Here is an 18,128-nt window from a genome sequence, read left to right as displayed (position 1 = left end):
TCATTGAAAAACTCCACTATGTCCTCTGCATCAGTCACTCTATTCCCATTTTTATCCTGCAATGTCATTCTTCCACAATCATTTCTCCTCCTCCTAGCCACATAGCTAAAAAATTCCCTAGGATTTTCTTTGGATCTTAGTGTCAATCTCTTCTTATATTCCAGTTTTGCCTTCCTAACCATACCAGTTATTCTCCTGGCCTGCGTCTTATATTCTCCCATGTATCTGCCCTCCACCCCTCTCCTTATATCTCTTTCATAATCTCTTTTTCAACTGCAGTTCCTATTTGTCATCCACTTTACACAAAATTGTGTCTGCTTCTTCACTCGTGGAATACAGATTACTATTGCTGCTAACAAATATTCTTTCACAATTTCCCAAGCACTAATGATATCCTGGCCTTCCAATTCTGCCCTCCCTGGAACTGTCCCTAGTTGATACCTAAGACTATTATAATCACCTGCCTTATAATTCTACATACGTTCCCTTTTCTTTGATGCACCTGCATGTCTATTCATTTTACAAGTCAAAACCATATGGTCACTTTCTCAAACTGGTGGGAGAGAGATGTCATCTCACTTATTATCAGCTCTTCTGATGCTATGACCAAATCCAAAACTCTTGAACCTCTTGTTCCCTCTATTACATGTTGCCTAAGACATTTGTCCCTCAAGAATTCTAGAAATTCCATCTCCTTATTACTACATGCATTTTCCTCTTCCCAGCTTATACTGCTGTAGTTAAAATCTCCCATAACCATCATTCTTCTTGCAATTGCCAGGCTCAACTGCCTAAACATTTTCCACTCCCCCACCCTCTTTGCTCCCCACTAGCACCACCCCACTAAATATCCAGTTTTGGCTACTTCTACCTTACACCACATGCTTTCAAAACCATTAGTGTCACTGCCTTCCAAAGCCTCCACTCTTAGAGGACATAAGTCATCACTTATCATAAGCAGTACTCCACCACCACACTTTCCTTTCCTATCCTGCCAAAAAATGCTGTGCCCTGCTACTTCAATTCCTGTTATTATATCATCTTCCATCAACAACGTCTCAGAGATCCCAATAATCTGGGCAACACACACACAATCTTTTCTCTCTGCATTTTCTTTTGCACAACCTCAAGCAAGAATTTCAGATCTCTTGCTGGCCGATTTACATTGCCTCTTAAGTCATTTGTGCCCACCATCACAATCATTTCATTCATCCTTTCACCCCTCTTAATTGCCATAGCCACACTTTCTATTGTCCCTGCAGGCAAACACTCCCCTAGCATCCTATCTTGCACACCACAGATCATCAAGTCTCCAAACAACACACCTCTTACCACTCTGTTCCTTGATTGCTCACCTGCATTCCTCACTCTCTCTCCTCTAACCCTTTCTCTCTCTCTCTGTGTGCCCCAACTTACCCACTGTCCTGCCATCACTCTATCCCTGGTTCCAGCACTCCCTGGCATTCTTCCCACTTCCTCTTTTTGACTTTCCATTCTTCCCTCTTCTATCATTCCCATAACTCTCTCTCTCACTCCCTCTCTTCTACTGTTACTATTCTCTCCTCTTTTATCATGCCCAAAACTCTCTCTCACTCCTACTCTGATTCACTTTGCAATAATCCACCTCCTCTTTCAGCTCATCTATCCCTCTCTGCAAGTTAGTCACTCTTACTCACCAGTCAAAGACCATCTCCACAAACTTCACGGTCATTCAAGCCTTCCACACTCCCAACATTCATTTCCTGTACTTGACACAACTAGGTCAGTTATCAAAATATCTAATTCATTGAATTCCTCCCATTTCCTACATTTTGCACCTGACACATATCCAACTCCCGGGACGCATACATGCTGCAAGCATTGCATGCCACAAAGTCCTTAATTATGTTACGTATAATAGAGTTCTTAAATGATGGAGGACTTGGTGACACGCCATTTGTGATTGCAGCTGCAGCCACTATCATTCCTTACTGCCGAGGAACTACTAAACTAAATGCTAAATATATATACACGCTATATAAACACTGTATTATATATATGTGTGTGTTAAAGATGCCAAGCTATTTTAAACTTGGTTTTACTCCATTTCCCAAGTAAGCAAACTGACAAATAAGTCAAGTTTGCACACGCACATATTGCAAGTCTAGCTGACCCTCAAAGTAGTGCAAGTCAAGCCAACTCATAGTAAAGCTAGAATAAGCTCTGATCAGTATTCTTAATATTTATCCTTAATGCACAGCCCTTAGTTTAAATGACTGATACCGAGAGATAAAGAAGTGACATGATTTATTTAAAAAGATAATACTAGTTTACTAGTTTCGTTGAATAGATCAACTGTTACACCTGATATCTTGAGAATATAGAATTCTCAGCTATCATGGTGTAACATGAAGAATAAAAAAAAATATAAATTAAAAACCCTGCATAAAAGATAATAGTTGAATTAATTAAAAGAAAAAGAAAGATTCTTGCATCCAATAAAATATATAAAATATAAAGGTTTTGTTAAACTAACTAACAAAAGAAAGAATATATTAATATTGTGATATGATTTAAATGAGAAAAGTTAAATAAATAAGACAGAAAAGGATTAGTCATAAAGGATGGTATGTGAGAGGCTAGAGATTAAGTTATTAAGTAAGTTCATAGAAAAATTTTGGAAAGGGGATTAAATTAGAGGCTAGCAAAGGAAAACAACAGACTATCGCTCAGGGCCGATTCCCGGATTGAATTGGTGACAATTTCATCGTTACGGGCCCGCCGATCAAATGACGTTTGGCAGAAAAATGCCACCCCCTTTGGTTGGTGAAGTAAAAACAAGAAGGGGGCGGAGAAAAGAAGTTAGAAAAAGTGCCGTTAGGAGAACAGGTATAAAAGGGTTGGAAACCCCCCCCCCCAAGAGGCTTTTTTGGTTTTCGTTTTGATTCCGTTCCAGGAGAGTCCTTTGCGAGCTCTTTCGTAGGGATTTCACGGTGATTTCCTGAGTGGTGAGATTGGAGTTATATCTCCAACGCCACAACACGGAAACAAAAGTGAGCGGAATCTCGGTTCCGTATTTCCTATGTGAGACGCGAAGAATGCCATATAGTTGAGAAAAAGAAAGCATATTCTTTGTGTTTGACTTCAGTGACAACTACAAGAAGGGGAAAGAAATAAAGAAATCGATGTCCACGTGGCGAGTTGCACAGCCGATATATAGATGATTCAGAGTGTGTCTAAGTATAGTTCAACTCCAAAAGGAACGTAGGAGAAGCAGATTATCGATGAGGTTATATCAAGATAATTCAATCAGAAGAAGGTAAAGATCCATATGAAAATCCCAAGAAAGAAAGGTACTGTAAAATATCTCTAATGTTAACTAAAAATGTGTCTGTGATAAGTATCATTATTCTAATACGGAACTGATAAAGTGACCAAGGAAAATTTATACTAGGACTTTAGTATCTGACAGAATATATTGAAAGTAAGCTGGCTAGTGTTAATGTTATGTGAATATTTAAGTGTCCTGAGAATTTTGCATGTCTATTGTATTGTATTGGAAAGTTAAAATGTCATTGTTGTGTGTTAGTGCAGAAAAGGGTTTAGTTAATCTACTTAAGTTTGAAGAGTTAAATAGTGTGAATTAATCTTATTTGTCCATGTCAAGTGAATTTATGTGTTGAATTGTTATGGCAGCATGATCGTAATACCCATTGAAGGATCATAGCCTAATCACTTGTAATAAGCTAATGTATGTTTGTAAGTATTTAGTTTAGCATTAAATTGAGTAATCATAAAAAAATTGAATTGTACCATGTTAGGGAATTTAATAAACCTTTGTTCAAATGATAAAAGAGTTGTCTGAAATTGCTGTCCAATGCACCACTTGAAAAATACGAACCTAATCACGCGGGAAATTAATGTTAAGAAACGAGATAAAGTGTCACGACTGCAACATAGTTACACTTTCAGACATATTTGAGTTCTTTCTCCTTGTTTTTGAATATAATATCTTAAACTAAATATCCCAAAAGGCGCAGTATAAATACAAATATTAGGGGTACTAAGGGGAGAAATAATTTAAATATTAGTATAAGTTTTGGTGATATCTCGTACATAGATAATAGAAGAACACAGATAAGCGGAAATTATAAAATAGAATAAAAATCGAAAAATGGGACACAACATAAATGGCGCAGTCGGTAGGATATAAAGAATAAGAAAGTTAATAGAATAGAATAAGAAAAATAGGTCACAACACAACTTCTTCAGGTACCACAATAAAAGAAATATACAAAAACTAACAGAGACTTAAATATTGCATTAACAGTACTAGTACAAAAGACAGTAGTACATTTTGAAAACAGTAATGCGAGCTTGAGTTCCAAATAAAAGTTGACTACGTGCTGTCACGAGTGGGCCGATATTGAACAGAGGCAATGTGTGCATCAGAGAGAGATTGAAACTCAGGCTGTGTTGGTATGGGAAGAATCTAAGGTAATTTCTCTAGATTTGACAATCTTTCTTTCAAGCTCATCAAAGCACACATGGATATTAGAAGTTTGTGTCCAGTCTACCATGTGTTGGCAGCCTTCATCTGAGTTAACAGAAAAAAGAATGTGGCTAGAGAGAGCGCTGGCTCTAGTCCTGTTATAGGAAATATCTCTACGGTGTTCTTCCATACATAAAAGGATGGATTTAGCAGTCTGACCATAGTATGGCTTTCCACAATCACATAAAATCTTTGTAGACTCCTGGAAACTGAGTGGGAAGATGTTTCTCTTTAGATTTACTAAGTATGGAGCGAAGTTTTGGGAGCGTAGTGAAGCAAGTTCTGAAGTTAAATTTCTTGAGAATTTTAGCCAGTTTTGGTGAAAGAGAGCTGATGTATAAGGCAAAGAAATAAAGGCTCTGGGGGAAGAGGGATCTTCAGAAGCAGTTGAGTGATGGAGAGAAAGAAATTTGTCAATCTTATTAGGAGAGAAACCATTATTAATAAAAGTCTTTTTAAGAAAAAGGAGTTCAATTTCAATTTCTGTTTCTTCTATTAGTAATGATTTGGCCCGGTGTGTTAAGGTGGAAATAATACCAAATTTTTGCGGAGGGTAGTATGGGAAGAAAGTATTAAAATTGAGATTTTAATACTTTCAGAACATTTGGTAAGCTTCAGATCTAGAAAGGGGAGGCAGTCATCGGATTCCAGTTTGAAGGTAAAAGAGATTTTTTCATGAAACTTGTTTAGGTGGTTCTAAAATAAATTGAGGTTGTTGACACCGTCTTCCCAGATGAGGAATATATCGTCTATATAATGATACCAAAATTTTGGTTTAAGGGGGAAGGAGTTAATAGCTTTCTCTTCAAAATCATTAAGAAATATATCTGCGAGAATCGGAAAGAGTGGGCTGCCCATGGACTTCTTGAGCAGACACATTTGTGAAGAGAGAGACAATATCGAAACTAGCCATTAAATCTGTTTTTTTAAGTTTGATGTCCTTGATTTTTGATACAAAATCAGCAGAGTTTTTAATACAAGAAGAGGAAATTCCGGAAAGATTTCTTAAAAAAGTTGCGAGGTATTTAGAAAGGTTGTAGGTAGGTGAGTGTATGCCTTCAACTATTGGTCTGAGTGGGCAGTTTGCCTTGTGTATCTTGGGGAGACCATAGTGTTATATTTTTGTCCTTCGTGTCTTTTACTATATTACTTTGACTTTCTTTTATCTTATCTATTTTTACTCTTGCTATACAGCCTATAAGATATTCTATTAACTTGATTTCTGTGAGACGTCCCCTTTTCGAGCTCAGGCAAATTTATTTGTTCAATTGCTGCACTAGCCTGAGTCTAAGGATAGAAAATGTCTTATCCTCGGGATAGTTCACAGAAATAAAGTGCCACTAATATTATCTAAATATATCAGGAAGCTGTAGATATCCTAGCCTTGCAGTCATAGTCCCTTTACACTTATTTTAACGTGGATATTCCCCACACTTATAGGTTCGATATTTTAATGAGTCATCATGGTCAGATTACACAAATGCATACAATATAAAACATGTTTATTGAATAACTAAGAAAATATATACAATGAATAAGGTTTTAAGTCAATACTAAGGTAAATTCTGTCTAAAGTTTCACACTCAACTTTCATACTTAATATACACGTCATGATTACATTTTAGACATCTAATAAATGAGTTTCACAATAATTAAATATGAACTGGTGTTCATCTGGCACAAAACATTTGTCTAACTCTAAAGGCATATTTAAGTTCAATTATCAGTTCTATTACAACGTCCGTTGAAGTCACATCACTAGGATTCTCAGACAGATAGTTAATGAGATTCCTTTGATTGTTCCTGAAAGTTCTTAGGTATCAAAGTTCACTTTTCTTTTACTGAGGATCTTAATCTCTTTCACTCACTATTATCAAACAATATGGGTACGAAAATGATAGTACTTATCTACACTGCTTGGATCACATCAATTCCTTCGTCTGTTTCTTTGTGGTGGAATATTGCTGCTGCCATAACCTGTCGCCACATGGGATTCACCTGCACAATACAAATTTTGGCATGCTCCAGCTTCCTAACATCGGCACATTCTCGCCGATGGCCCGCACTTTTGTTCTGCTGTAATCTGGTGCTTCATCTAGCCGGGATACACTAGTCTGCTATGGGAGCGTAGGAACTGCCCACCATGGACACAGCACACCAAGAAGTTTCCGGAACAGAAAAAAACGAAGAGGTTCTGACCCGCGCTGCCGTATATACTTCCCTTTTCAGCTAAGATGACAGTCGCATTCCCTTTGTCAGCAGGTAGAATAATGATGTCATTATTATTTATTAAAGACTTAATAGCTGCTCTTTAAGAGTAAAAAATGTTGTTTGGAGGTGGTCTAGCATGATTAATGGTAAAAATGGCTTCCACACGAAGGAGGTTGGCTTCTTTGTTTGGTAATAAAGATGCCGCCTTTTCTATCTTCATTAAGATTTGTTCTTTAGGTATGGAGGTAGGAGCAGTGACAAAATTGAGATCTTTAGCAAGTATACTTTCTTCTGCCGAAGACAGTTGATGGGAAAAATTATTGATAACTTTTTTCAAAAAGGTAGAGTCAAAATGAGAAGTTTGGCGATCTTGCATACATTTAAGAGAATCAAATTTTCTGATTAGGTTAATTTTATTTGAATTCTGGATTTTAGAAGCTTTAAGAGTGCTAATTTCTTTTAAATAGTTCCAAGATGAACTGTCTAGAGAATGAGATAAACGGGTTTCAAGATAGGACTTCTTTGAGAAATAAGCAGCAAGACAACTTTTGGTTTCAAAAATGCGTTCCGATAAAAGTTCCAGTTTGGCTCTACGGTAAATTCTTTCTGCTTTAGCAGTTTTTATGGATTCTTTAAAATTAATGAAGTGTGGAATAATAGAATTGCAACATCAATTTTCCTGATGATGAGGAATTAAATTCACCTGTCAAAGAATATGAAAAGAATTTCAGGACCATTGGATTATCAATTAACAGACTTGTGTTTCTCAAAAGATGTAAGTGCTCAATCTTCTCAAGAACAAATTATCCAAAAAACTCTTTGCTTTACTCTCCCATTGCATAAAGTCAGGATACTTCAAATATGACAATAAGATCTACTTACAAAACTCAGGTCTGGCCATGGGCAGCCCACTCACTCCGATTCTCGCAGATATATTTCTTAACGATTTTGAAGAAAAAGCTATTAACTCTTTCCACCTTAAACCAAATTTTGGTATTGTTATATAGATGATATATTCCTCATCTGAAAAGACGGTGTCAACAACCTCAATTTATATTTGGACCACTTAAACAAGTTTCATGAAAAAATCTCTTTTACCTTCAAACTGGAATCCGATGACTGCCTCCCCTTTCTAGATCTGAAGCTTACCAAATGTTCTGAAAGTATTAAAATCTCAATTTTTATAAAACCTACTCATACTGACTTCTTCCCATCACTACCCTCCGCAAAAATTTGGTATTATTTCCACCTTAGCACACCGGGCCAAATCTTTACTAACAGAAGAAACAGAAATTGAAAATGAACTCCTTTTTCTTAAAAAGACTTTTATTAATAATGGTTTCTCTCCTAATAAGATTGACAAATTTCTTTCTCTCCATCACTCAACTGCTTCTGAAGATCCCTCTTCCCCCAGAGCCTTTATTTCTTTGCCTTACATCAGCTCTCTTTCACCAAAACTGGCTAAAATTCTCAAGAAATTTAACTTCAGAACTTGCTTCACTACGCTCCCAAAACTTCGCTCCATACTTAGTAAATCTAAAGAGAAACATCTTCCCACTCAGTTTCCAGGAGTCTGCAAGATTTTATGTGATTGTGGAAAGCCATACTATGGTCAGACTGCTAAATCCATCCTTTTACGTATGGAAGAACACCGTAGAGATATTTCCTACAACAGGACTAGAGCCAGCGCTCTCTCTAGCCACGTTCTTTTTTCTGTTAACTCAGATGAAGGCTGCCAACACATGGTAGACTGGACACAAACTTCTAATATCCATGTGTGCTTTGATGAACTTGAAAGAAAGATTGTCGAATCTAGAGAAATTACCTTAGATTCTTCCCATACCAACAACAGCCTGAGTTTCAATCTCTCTGATGCACACATTGCCTCTGTTCAATACTGGCCCACTCGTGACAGCACGTAGTCAACTTTTATTTGGAACTCAAGCTCGTATTACTGTTTTCAAAATGTACTACCGTCTTTTGTACTAGTACTGTTAATGCAATATTTAAGTCTCTGTTAGTTTTTTTGTATATTTCTTTGATTGTGACACCTGAAGAAGTTGATCCATTCAATGAAACTAGTAAACTAGTAGTATCTTTTTAAATAAACCATGTCACCTCTTTATCTCTCGGTATCAGTCATTTAAACTAATTTATAATATTTTATACCGAGTAAAAATGAACAATCACAATATATATATATATAAATGCTATATATTCAACTATTTTGCAAAATAGTTGAATATATATAAATAGCGAAAACTTATCTTCTCTTCCACCGCAGATGCTGCCGACTGTGACCTCGCCTTTTCGGTAACCCAAAAATAACACAATATATAACAACGAAACTCCAAAAGCCTCTACTCCACTAAAGAACATTTGTGTTACTGAGAAAAAAATGTAGCACAATTCACAAAAGAATTCCCACTGACACAAAGACCCAGCTGTAATTAAAATTGGTGGCAGAAAAATAAATAATTTAAGATATAATATGCATATGATACAACTCTCATAGCAGAAACTAAGAAAGATCTGGAGCATTTGATTCCAATGGTTAAGAGGGAAAGTAACAAAGCCTGGCTTATTTTAAACATCAGCAAAAGAAAAGTGATGGCTTCTGGCAAATGAAATGAACATATAATAGAGGGAGATAAAACAGAAATCACTGAAAGTTATGATTTACTGGGATTCATAATCAGGAATAATGATAATGTGAAGATAAAAATACAAGAAGGATAGTGATGGGGAAAAAAAAGGTATGTTAAAGGTGGCAAAAATTATAAGACAGAGGTGAGTTAAGGCCATGAAAGTTAGAATTATCAAATCAATGGTATTTCTGGTAATGATGTATGGATGTGACAGTTGGATTATTAAGAAGAAAGCAAATTGATTCATCTGAATTATGGACAAGAGGAGACTGTTAAGAATTAAATGAGACTGCAACAATGACCAACAAGAAGGTCTTAGAGAGTGTAAAAACAGAATGCTCCTTGGAGGCAGCGATTGCTAAAAAAGAAGTTGATGTGCTTTGGACATATTATACAAGCTGATGAATCATTGGAAAAGGCAGTTATGTTGGAGGAGACAGGGAATGAGAAAAAGAAGAAGACTGCAAAAGAGTTGGATGGACAACATAAAAGAACTTATCAACTTGAACTTAGAAATGCTGAAAGGAAGGACAACAGGCCGAGTGGGATGGAGAACCTTTGTTCACAAGATCACCAAGAGTCGAAAACGACTCGATGGCACATAACACGTCATACTATTCTTTATAAATTTTATATAAAACTCAATATACATAAGTTCTTCCCAATTTTCAGACACTACGAAATGCAATCTGTCGCTCACCTGTGGAAAGTTTTTGGTTAATAATTATATAATCTATTACTGCTGAAATTCTCTTACATACCATGCATATTTACAGATATGTTTTTGTTTTATTTTTTCTACAGAAAAATGTGTTTCACTTCTAAAATTGTGCAACAGTTTATTATTTTTAATACTTTCCAGTGAAAATGAATGCAAATGAAAACTTAAATTTTAATACTGTTTTTACATAAAAAAAGTTGCTCAAACATATATGAAACAGTTTCAGATGACTGAAACAGTTCTCTATATGCTATCATTTGATTTAATTAAAACAACAATAACAAAAAAAAGAAACCTCTTTTTCATGTAAATATTCGCTCTGTGCTACATCACACTGATTCTTCCAATGACTGACTTCCATCTGGAGCTGTTGAACATCAAACAATGCAGATGATAAATCTACAAAACAAACAAACAAAAAAAAAAAACATATATATATATATATATATATATTTAGATCCTTTAAAAAAAAAGCTTGTCTAAGCACTTTTGAACGATTTAAAAAAAAAAAAAACAATATTTAATGACTGAACAGCAGAACTAAAAGCAATACAGATATCCCTTGATTGATGGAGCGAAATTAATTGTGCCAACCCCTTTATATGTGTGGAAAAAGTTTTAATTAACACGCCTTTAAATTTACTATGCAAAAATATGCAAGCCTCGAGGAGTGTTTCCTGGAGAAAAAGAAAGTTGTGAGCATGATGATGTCATTCCTCCCACACAGCAGCACTCCCAGAGCCTGAGAGCCAGCCAGTTACTTTGCTGCCAGTAAGAGTGGTTGCATTACAAGCTACAATTGTTCTGCTGTATTACAATTTATGTTCTTCATAAATTTTACAGCCTGTTAATCATGTTAAAGAATAAGAGCAATCCCACAACTGGGTCATTAAGTGAAAAAAAGAGGAGGAAAGTAATTACCTTAGATACAAAACTTAATATAATTAAAAGATTTAAAGGTAGTGAAAGTAAAAGTAAGACTGCAAGCGAATTTGGTTTTAACGAGTCTACAATATGGAGTATTTTATCCAAAGCTGATGAGCATTGCGAGCAAGGTAAAATGGCATCTACAAGTATGCAATGCACACATAACCGAAGTGTTATAATGGTTGAAATGGAAGCTCTGTTGATTATTTGGCTGGAAGACTGCAGTCAAGAGAGAATTCTAATTAGTGAGTATAATATCACAGCCAAAGCCCTAAGCCTCTTTTCAAGACTCAAAGAGACTAAATATAAAGAAGCCAATTCAAAATTTGCAGCAAGCAAAGGCTGGATTGAAAATTTTAAATCTAGGGCTGGACTAAAGAACGTGAAAATAGCAGGTAAAGCTGCAAGTGCCAATGAAGATGCTACATCTACATTTCCTGCTGAATTGCAGAAAATTCGAAGAAAATTGGGGGTGGCGCTAGTGAATGTGGCAGTTATGTTGAGTTATGCTAGAAAATGTGTTTTTAAATTAAAGTATAGTGTGGCTTTTGTCTCAAATTGTGCTGCAGTTTTGCTTCAGTTGGACAGAATTGTCCTTCAGTGGTGTTATTTTTTGAAACTCTGTTGTATATATTGTGCTTTCGCTGCTGTTTGATTCACTACTTCAGCGTCTAAAGATGGTGTCCAACAAGAGACACATGTCAGCGGCTTGGAGGACTTCTACACTAAAGTCTGGGTCTGCGTTGGATTTTTCGCAAAGGATGCGCTGAAGAATGTGAAGGATCTGTGGACTGTTTGGCTAAATGAGAAGAATGAAAATGTCGACGTTGTGAGAAGTGTCAGGAAATGCTGGAGCGATTAGGAATGAAAGCAAATGGCGAGACCGTAGCGGAAGAATTTCGGCAGGAGTTCGTGAAAATGAAAAGTGACCTTCATCTTCTGCAAGAGGAATTGAAAGTGCTCAGTAAGGAGGTTCTGGAAATTAAAACTGAGTTAAATGTGTTGAATAAAGAAATTAGGACTATGGAGATTACTTTAGCTGAAGTAACAGGATTAAGTATGGGAGAGTCTTTGGTGATTGATGAAATAATAAATAGTATGGGAGTGATTGGGAGTCAACAGAATGAAAGCACAAAAAGGTCTAGAAGAAACGAGATGTCGTGAGAGTGAGGGAGTAAGTAAAAGAGTGTTGAGTAATGAAACTGGGAGAGTCATGCTGAATAGCATAGAAAATGAGGCAGTGAGTGATGCTTGTTTGGACTTGAATGAAGTTATGAGTGCTACGATATATGGTGATTCTATGATTAAGGGTATGGAGAGCGGCATGCCTGAGGTGTGCTGGGCTGGTGGAACAATAGAGAGAGTGGCTTTAGCAATAAAGAGAGGACATGATGCAGAAAAGATGATAGTTATAGTGGGTACAAATGACCTGAGTGGTAGTATAAATCGGGTAGCAAAAGATTTAAGAACATTGTTAGATATCATGAAGAAGAAAAGTGTCAAAGGGAGGATAGTGTATACTGCCTTGTTTTGACAATTATGAGTTAAGTAGAGAGATGATAATGAATGATATGATTGCAAGAATGTGCAAAAAAAAGGTCTGGAATTTGTTGATGTCTGGAGTGTGTCCGAAGGCAAAAGACAGCTGTATGCAAGAGATGGGTTGCATCTGAACATGGAAGGTCATAAGCGAATTAAGAAGTTACTGTTTTCTGAACAAGTTGAAGTAACTGGGCAGGGAAACTAAAATTGAAAATTGAGTGTAAGAGGGAGAAACTTAAGCAGTGATTGTATATTTGTTGATCCTTACTCATGGAATAAATTGCAGAATAGAGTGGATAAAAATTGGCATGGGACTACTGATATTAGTGCCATGTATATCAGTTTTAAAGCTGGTACAAGAACTAAAGGGAATCTGCAATTTTTGTATACTAATGCAAGAAGCATTTGAAATAAGAGGAAGATTTTTGGCATTAGTCAGTGCAATCTCACCAAAAGTTGTAGGCATTAGTGAAAGTCAGCAGAAGATGTGGTTACTGGAATTGAATGTGATGGGTACAGTATTTTCAGGGAGGATAGAACAGATAGAATGGGGGGGGGGGGGTACTGTTGATGATAGCTGATGAGTTGAAGCCAAAGAAAGTAGTATATCAAGATGATAGACATGAATGATAGTTCATTTGAGGTAGTCTGGTGTGAAATAGTGACCAACACCACCAAATATACAGTTGGTTGTTGCTATAGGCCAGGGGTATACAGGGAGTAATATTGAATTCATGCATCAGCAAATTAGTGCAATGAGTGCAGGGTTAGTGACTATTATGGGGGATTTTAATTATGGTGATATCAATTGGAAGGGGGAAATATCACGTGGCAAAAATGAAATGAAATTCATACATCTTCTATGAGAGAATTACTTGAAACAGCACATAACTGAAGGGACATGTGACGTAAGAGTGTTGGACCTGGTCATTAGTTCAGAGGATATATGGATAGTAAGGTGTCCTTGTTACCTCCAATTGGTGAGCAATCATGTGGTATTGACTTGGGAGGTTGAAAATTTGTGGATTCCTCTCTTAAGAAGGGGTATACGGAACTACAGGTTAGGCAATTATAACAAGCTTCGGAGTGAGCTTGCAGCCATCCCATGGCAGAACATATTGCAGGAGAAAGATGTTAGCAGTGCATGGGATAAAATCAGCAGATATCCAAGAAAGGCAATATCAGAATGTATCCCCATGGTCAGGAAGACAAACAAGGTCGGCGTTAGATGGATGAGTAGCAGTATCAAGTTTGATCTGCAAAAAAAGAAAATGTTATGGAGAATTCACAAGGAGAAAGGCAATCAGTACACCCATGAGTAGTACAAGGCTCAAGCTAGGAAGTTACCAGCATAGTAAGAAAAGCTAAATCAGATTATGAGAAGACCTTAGCCAAGGAGATCAAGGGTAATCCCAAAGAGTTCTTCCACTATGTGGCAAGTAAAGGGAAGAATGACTTTGGAAGGATAACTTTAGTGGGTGCTCATGGTATTCAGGTGACCAATTCAGATGTAATAGTCGAGTTACTGAGTGATCACTTTTCAAAAGTCTATCACCCAAGTGAGGATATAGCACGTCCACAGATATGAGATCCTTCGACACTTCTGCGCATGTTAAAAGAAAGAGAATCCATTCCGATAATAGGGTAATCAATCCGTATTGTAGGTGAGTGTTTATTATTACACTTCGGAAAATTAACTTCTCTTTTATAATCATTGTAATTTTAAAGTGGTAACTATTTTGCTTGTATAATAGTTGGAAAATTTTATGTATAAAGCATGTGGCTTTGCGTGTTGATGACCAATTTGTACATTGCCTTATTTCTTTCTCCCCTTCAACATGAATTGACTCTTCTTGGCAGTCTACCAACGACAGCTCTCGCTTATGTGGTCAGACTATATCTCTGTACCTGTAGCAATAACTAATGTGAGAATTGAAGTTAAGAAATCAGAGGAACTTAGTATATTGCAAAATTTAAATGCAAACACTGCTGTAGGTTTAGATGGAATATCAGCTCGGGTGTTGCATGAATGTGCAAAGGAATTGTCAATGCCTCTTACTTGGTTATTTAACTGAAGTTTGAACTCTGGTTATGGTCGCTAGGAAGTGGAAGGAAGGCAAAGTAATTCCTTTGCATAAAGGTGGCTCTAAAACCATGGTAGTTAATTACAGACCAATCACCATCTCGGGAGTAGTGGTAAAAGTATTGGAAAAGTTGGTTAAAGACAAAATTCGTGAATGGGTGGATCAGGATATGATACTCTATAGGGGCCAACATGGTTTTGTTAAAGGTCGATCCTGCCTTAGCAATTTATTAACTTTTTATAATAGAATGACATCTGAGTTGGACAAAGGAAATGGCTACACAGTGGTACTTCTGGATTTTGCTACGGCTTTAGAGATACCCATGGAATACTGTTGCACAAATTGGAGCAGATGGGGGATGGATACTAAACTGGTGATATGGATAGGAGAATGGCTCAGGGAGAGATACCAGAAGGTAAGGAGGAGCAGAGCCCAGGATGAGGCAGGTGACCAGTGGTGTGCCTCAGGGCTCTGTGCTTGGATTATTTTTGTTTAATTCATACATAAATGATATAGGAAACGGCTTAAAGGGAGATATTCAGCTGTTTGCTGATGATGCAAAGTTGGGTAGTGCAATAAAAAATAAAGCTGATGTTGAGAGTTTGCAGGATGATTTAAATAAGCTGGCAAAATGGGCAAAAGGTAATGGATGTCAGTTCAATGTGGAAAAGTGTAAAGTTATGCATTTTGGAATTAAAAAATTACCAGCTGTATACTACATTGATGGAAAGGTACTCCAAGAGATTGATGAGGCTAGGGACTTGGGGGTGTTGGTGAATAGGGAGATGCAGTTCAGGGGACACATTGCTAAGGTGTCCAAAATTGCACATAGGATTACTTGGTTATTGAGGAACACACTAACATCCAGAGATAAAAAGGTTATTATTATCTGGTCACCTGGATTCCTTGGAGATGAGGAGGTTGTGGAGAGGGTTCAGAGGAGAATGACTAAGTTGGTGAGTGAGTGATGTAAAAAATGCTCCCTAAATTGATAGATTGAGAGTTTGTGGATTGCAAAGGTTGGTTGATAGGCGGAGAAGAGGGGATATGATAGAAACATTTAAATTACTAAAAGGTTTTTATAAGATTGATGCAGGGGAAATGTTTCAGCTGTGTGATAGTGATGGAAGAACAAGAGGTCATTCCTGGAAATTAAGGAAAAGTGTGGTTAACAAGGGTGTGAGAACGAGGTTTTTCACCTGGAGGGTGGTGAATGAGTGGAATGCATTGCCTGACTCAGTTGTGAGTTCTTTGTCTGTAAATGAATTCAAGAAGAGATATGATAGATATTGTTTTGATAGTTTGGGTCTCCTGTGATGAGTCTACTGACTCCATGGAGATACCTGTAATAATAATAATAAATTATGATTACCGCCAAATTTTCAACGTAGATGAAACTGGTCCATACAGTGGAACCTCGGTTGTCGAACGCCTCTCATCTAGAACAAATCGGTTCCTGAACATATTTTCCGAACCAAAAACGTACTGGTTTCCGAACAGGCAAACCGGCAACCACGTGATCCCCGGGCTGAGATGTATGGCGGGAGATCGTCACTTACGCTGTAGCCTTCTCTCAATCCAGACACCTGCTCGAATTTGCTGTGCCTTTTCTTGATTTTCTTTGTGTTTTGCTGTTTTTCTTTATATAAATTATTATTAAATAAGCCACCATGGGACTGAAGAAGGATAGTGATAGCAGCAAAGTGAAAAGAAAAGTTGTTAGAACCATGATAGGGTTGAAAAAAGAATCTCATCCAAATATGAAAATGAAGTTCGTGTCTCTGATCTTGCTATGTTTGATATGGCGATATCAATGATCTGTACAATACTTAAAAATAAAGAGGCGATCAAGGGGGCTGATGTTGCAAAAGAAGTGAAAGTTCTTACTTAAGAAAGATCTCAGCCGATTGAAGAAGTGGAATAATTGTTGCTGATTTGGATAAACAAGAAACAGTTAGGGCTAGTGATAGTGTTTCTTATGCTGTATTTTGCAAAAAAGCGAGGCGATTACATGATGATCTGTTTAAAAACTCTGATACGAGTGGTGGTAATAGTAAGGCTTGGGTAACCAGACAATTTTTTATTCAGTGGATCCATGAAGTCTTTGCCCCAAATGTGAGAAAATACCTTCAAGAAAACAAATTGCCATTAAAATGCCTTCTTGTGATGGGCAATGCTCCTGCTCACCCTCCAGGCTTGGAGGACAAGTTGGTGGAGGAGTTTGATTTTTATCACAGTGAAGTTCCTGTCCCCTAACATGATTCCTCTAATCCAGCCCATGGACCAGCAGGTCATTTCGAACTTTAAGAAACTCTATACCAAAGCACTGTTTCAAAGGTGTTTTGAAGTGACTTCTGACACAGAATTAACACTCAGAGAATTCTGGAAAAATCACTTCAGTATCCTCCATTGCTTAACATTCTTGACAAAGCCTGGGTGCAAGTGACTTACAGGACCATAAACTCGGCCTAGAGGAAATTGTGGCCAGATAGTGTGCGCCCACACAGAGGCATTGGGAGCTTTGAGACTGAGTATGTTGCTGTTGTCAATGATGTTGCGTCTCTGGGCAAAAGCATGGGCTTGGAAGTTGGCAATGCTGATGTGGAGGACCACAGGAATGAACTCACCACAGAAGAACTGGAACACCTTCAGAAGGAGCAGCAAAAGACAGTGGTTGAAGAAATGTTTTCAGAGACAGAAGAAGGAAGGGAGAATTCCTAGTTCTTTGATCAAAGAAATGTGTGTGAAATGGGGTGAGGTGCAAAGCTTTGTGGAAAGAGATCACCATTTTCGTCTATATTTTATCTATTTATTGTGTTTATTCTTTTTTATGTAAGATTTTATGCATGAAGTACTGTTTTAAAGGTTTAAATAAGCAATCATCTGGGGTTCAGGAACGGATTAATCCATTTTACATTAACTCTTATGGGAAAATGGTTTCAGTTTTCAAACAGCCTTTAGGAATGAATTATGTTCGACAACCGAGGTTCCACTGTATTGGAAAAAAATGCCACTTAGAACTTTTATATCAAAAAACGAAGCGGCAGAGCCTGGCTATAAAGTATCAAAAGATTGCTTAACTGTCATCTTTAGAGGTAATGCTAATGAAGAATTTAAATTGAAGCCACTGCTTGTCTATTGAACTCAGAACCCAAGGGCTTTAAAAGGATGTAACAAGAACTCTTTACCTGTAATTTGGTGGATGAATCAGAAGGCTAGGATTACTCAAAGCCTATTCTAAGATTGGTTTAAGTCCATATTTTTGTCTGGCAGTTGAAGTTTATTGCAAAAGAAATAACTTAGCTTTCAAAGCTCTTGCGCCTAGTCATCCACATTCTCTTAATGATCTGTGTGAAAATGTGAAAGTTTTATTTTTTTTCACCAAATATGACATTGCTACAACCCATGGACATGGGCATCATTGCAACTTTCAAAGCCTATTTTCTTAAAAAGATGTTCTCAAA

The 18,128-nt window shown here is 37.0% G+C and overlaps 1 protein-coding gene across 3 annotated transcripts in view; it reads right to left on the bottom strand.

The window, feature by feature from the left end:
• Positions 1-18,128, bottom strand: part of LOC150095606 (heat shock factor 2-binding protein-like) — a 142,567-nt gene that overhangs the window by 74,299 nt on the left and 50,140 nt on the right. For all 3 annotated transcript variants that reach the window (XM_090410383.1, XM_090410382.1, XM_090410384.1), the window contains exon 5: positions 10,407-10,510. In XM_090410383.1, coding sequence (XP_090266509.1) covers positions 10,407-10,510 — 104 coding nt within the window. The remainder of the gene's footprint in view (positions 1-10,406; positions 10,511-18,128) is intronic.

The sequence above is a fragment of the Typopeltis vanoorti genome, chromosome 20 (genome assembly GCF_054136105.1).
Source record: "Typopeltis vanoorti isolate ZY-2024b chromosome 20, IOZ_Tvanoo_1.0, whole genome shotgun sequence".
Taxonomy (NCBI): Eukaryota; Metazoa; Arthropoda; class Arachnida; order Uropygi; family Thelyphonidae; genus Typopeltis; species Typopeltis vanoorti.
Note: the sequence above shows the minus strand (reverse complement) of the source record. Positions and strands in the feature narration are given on the sequence as shown.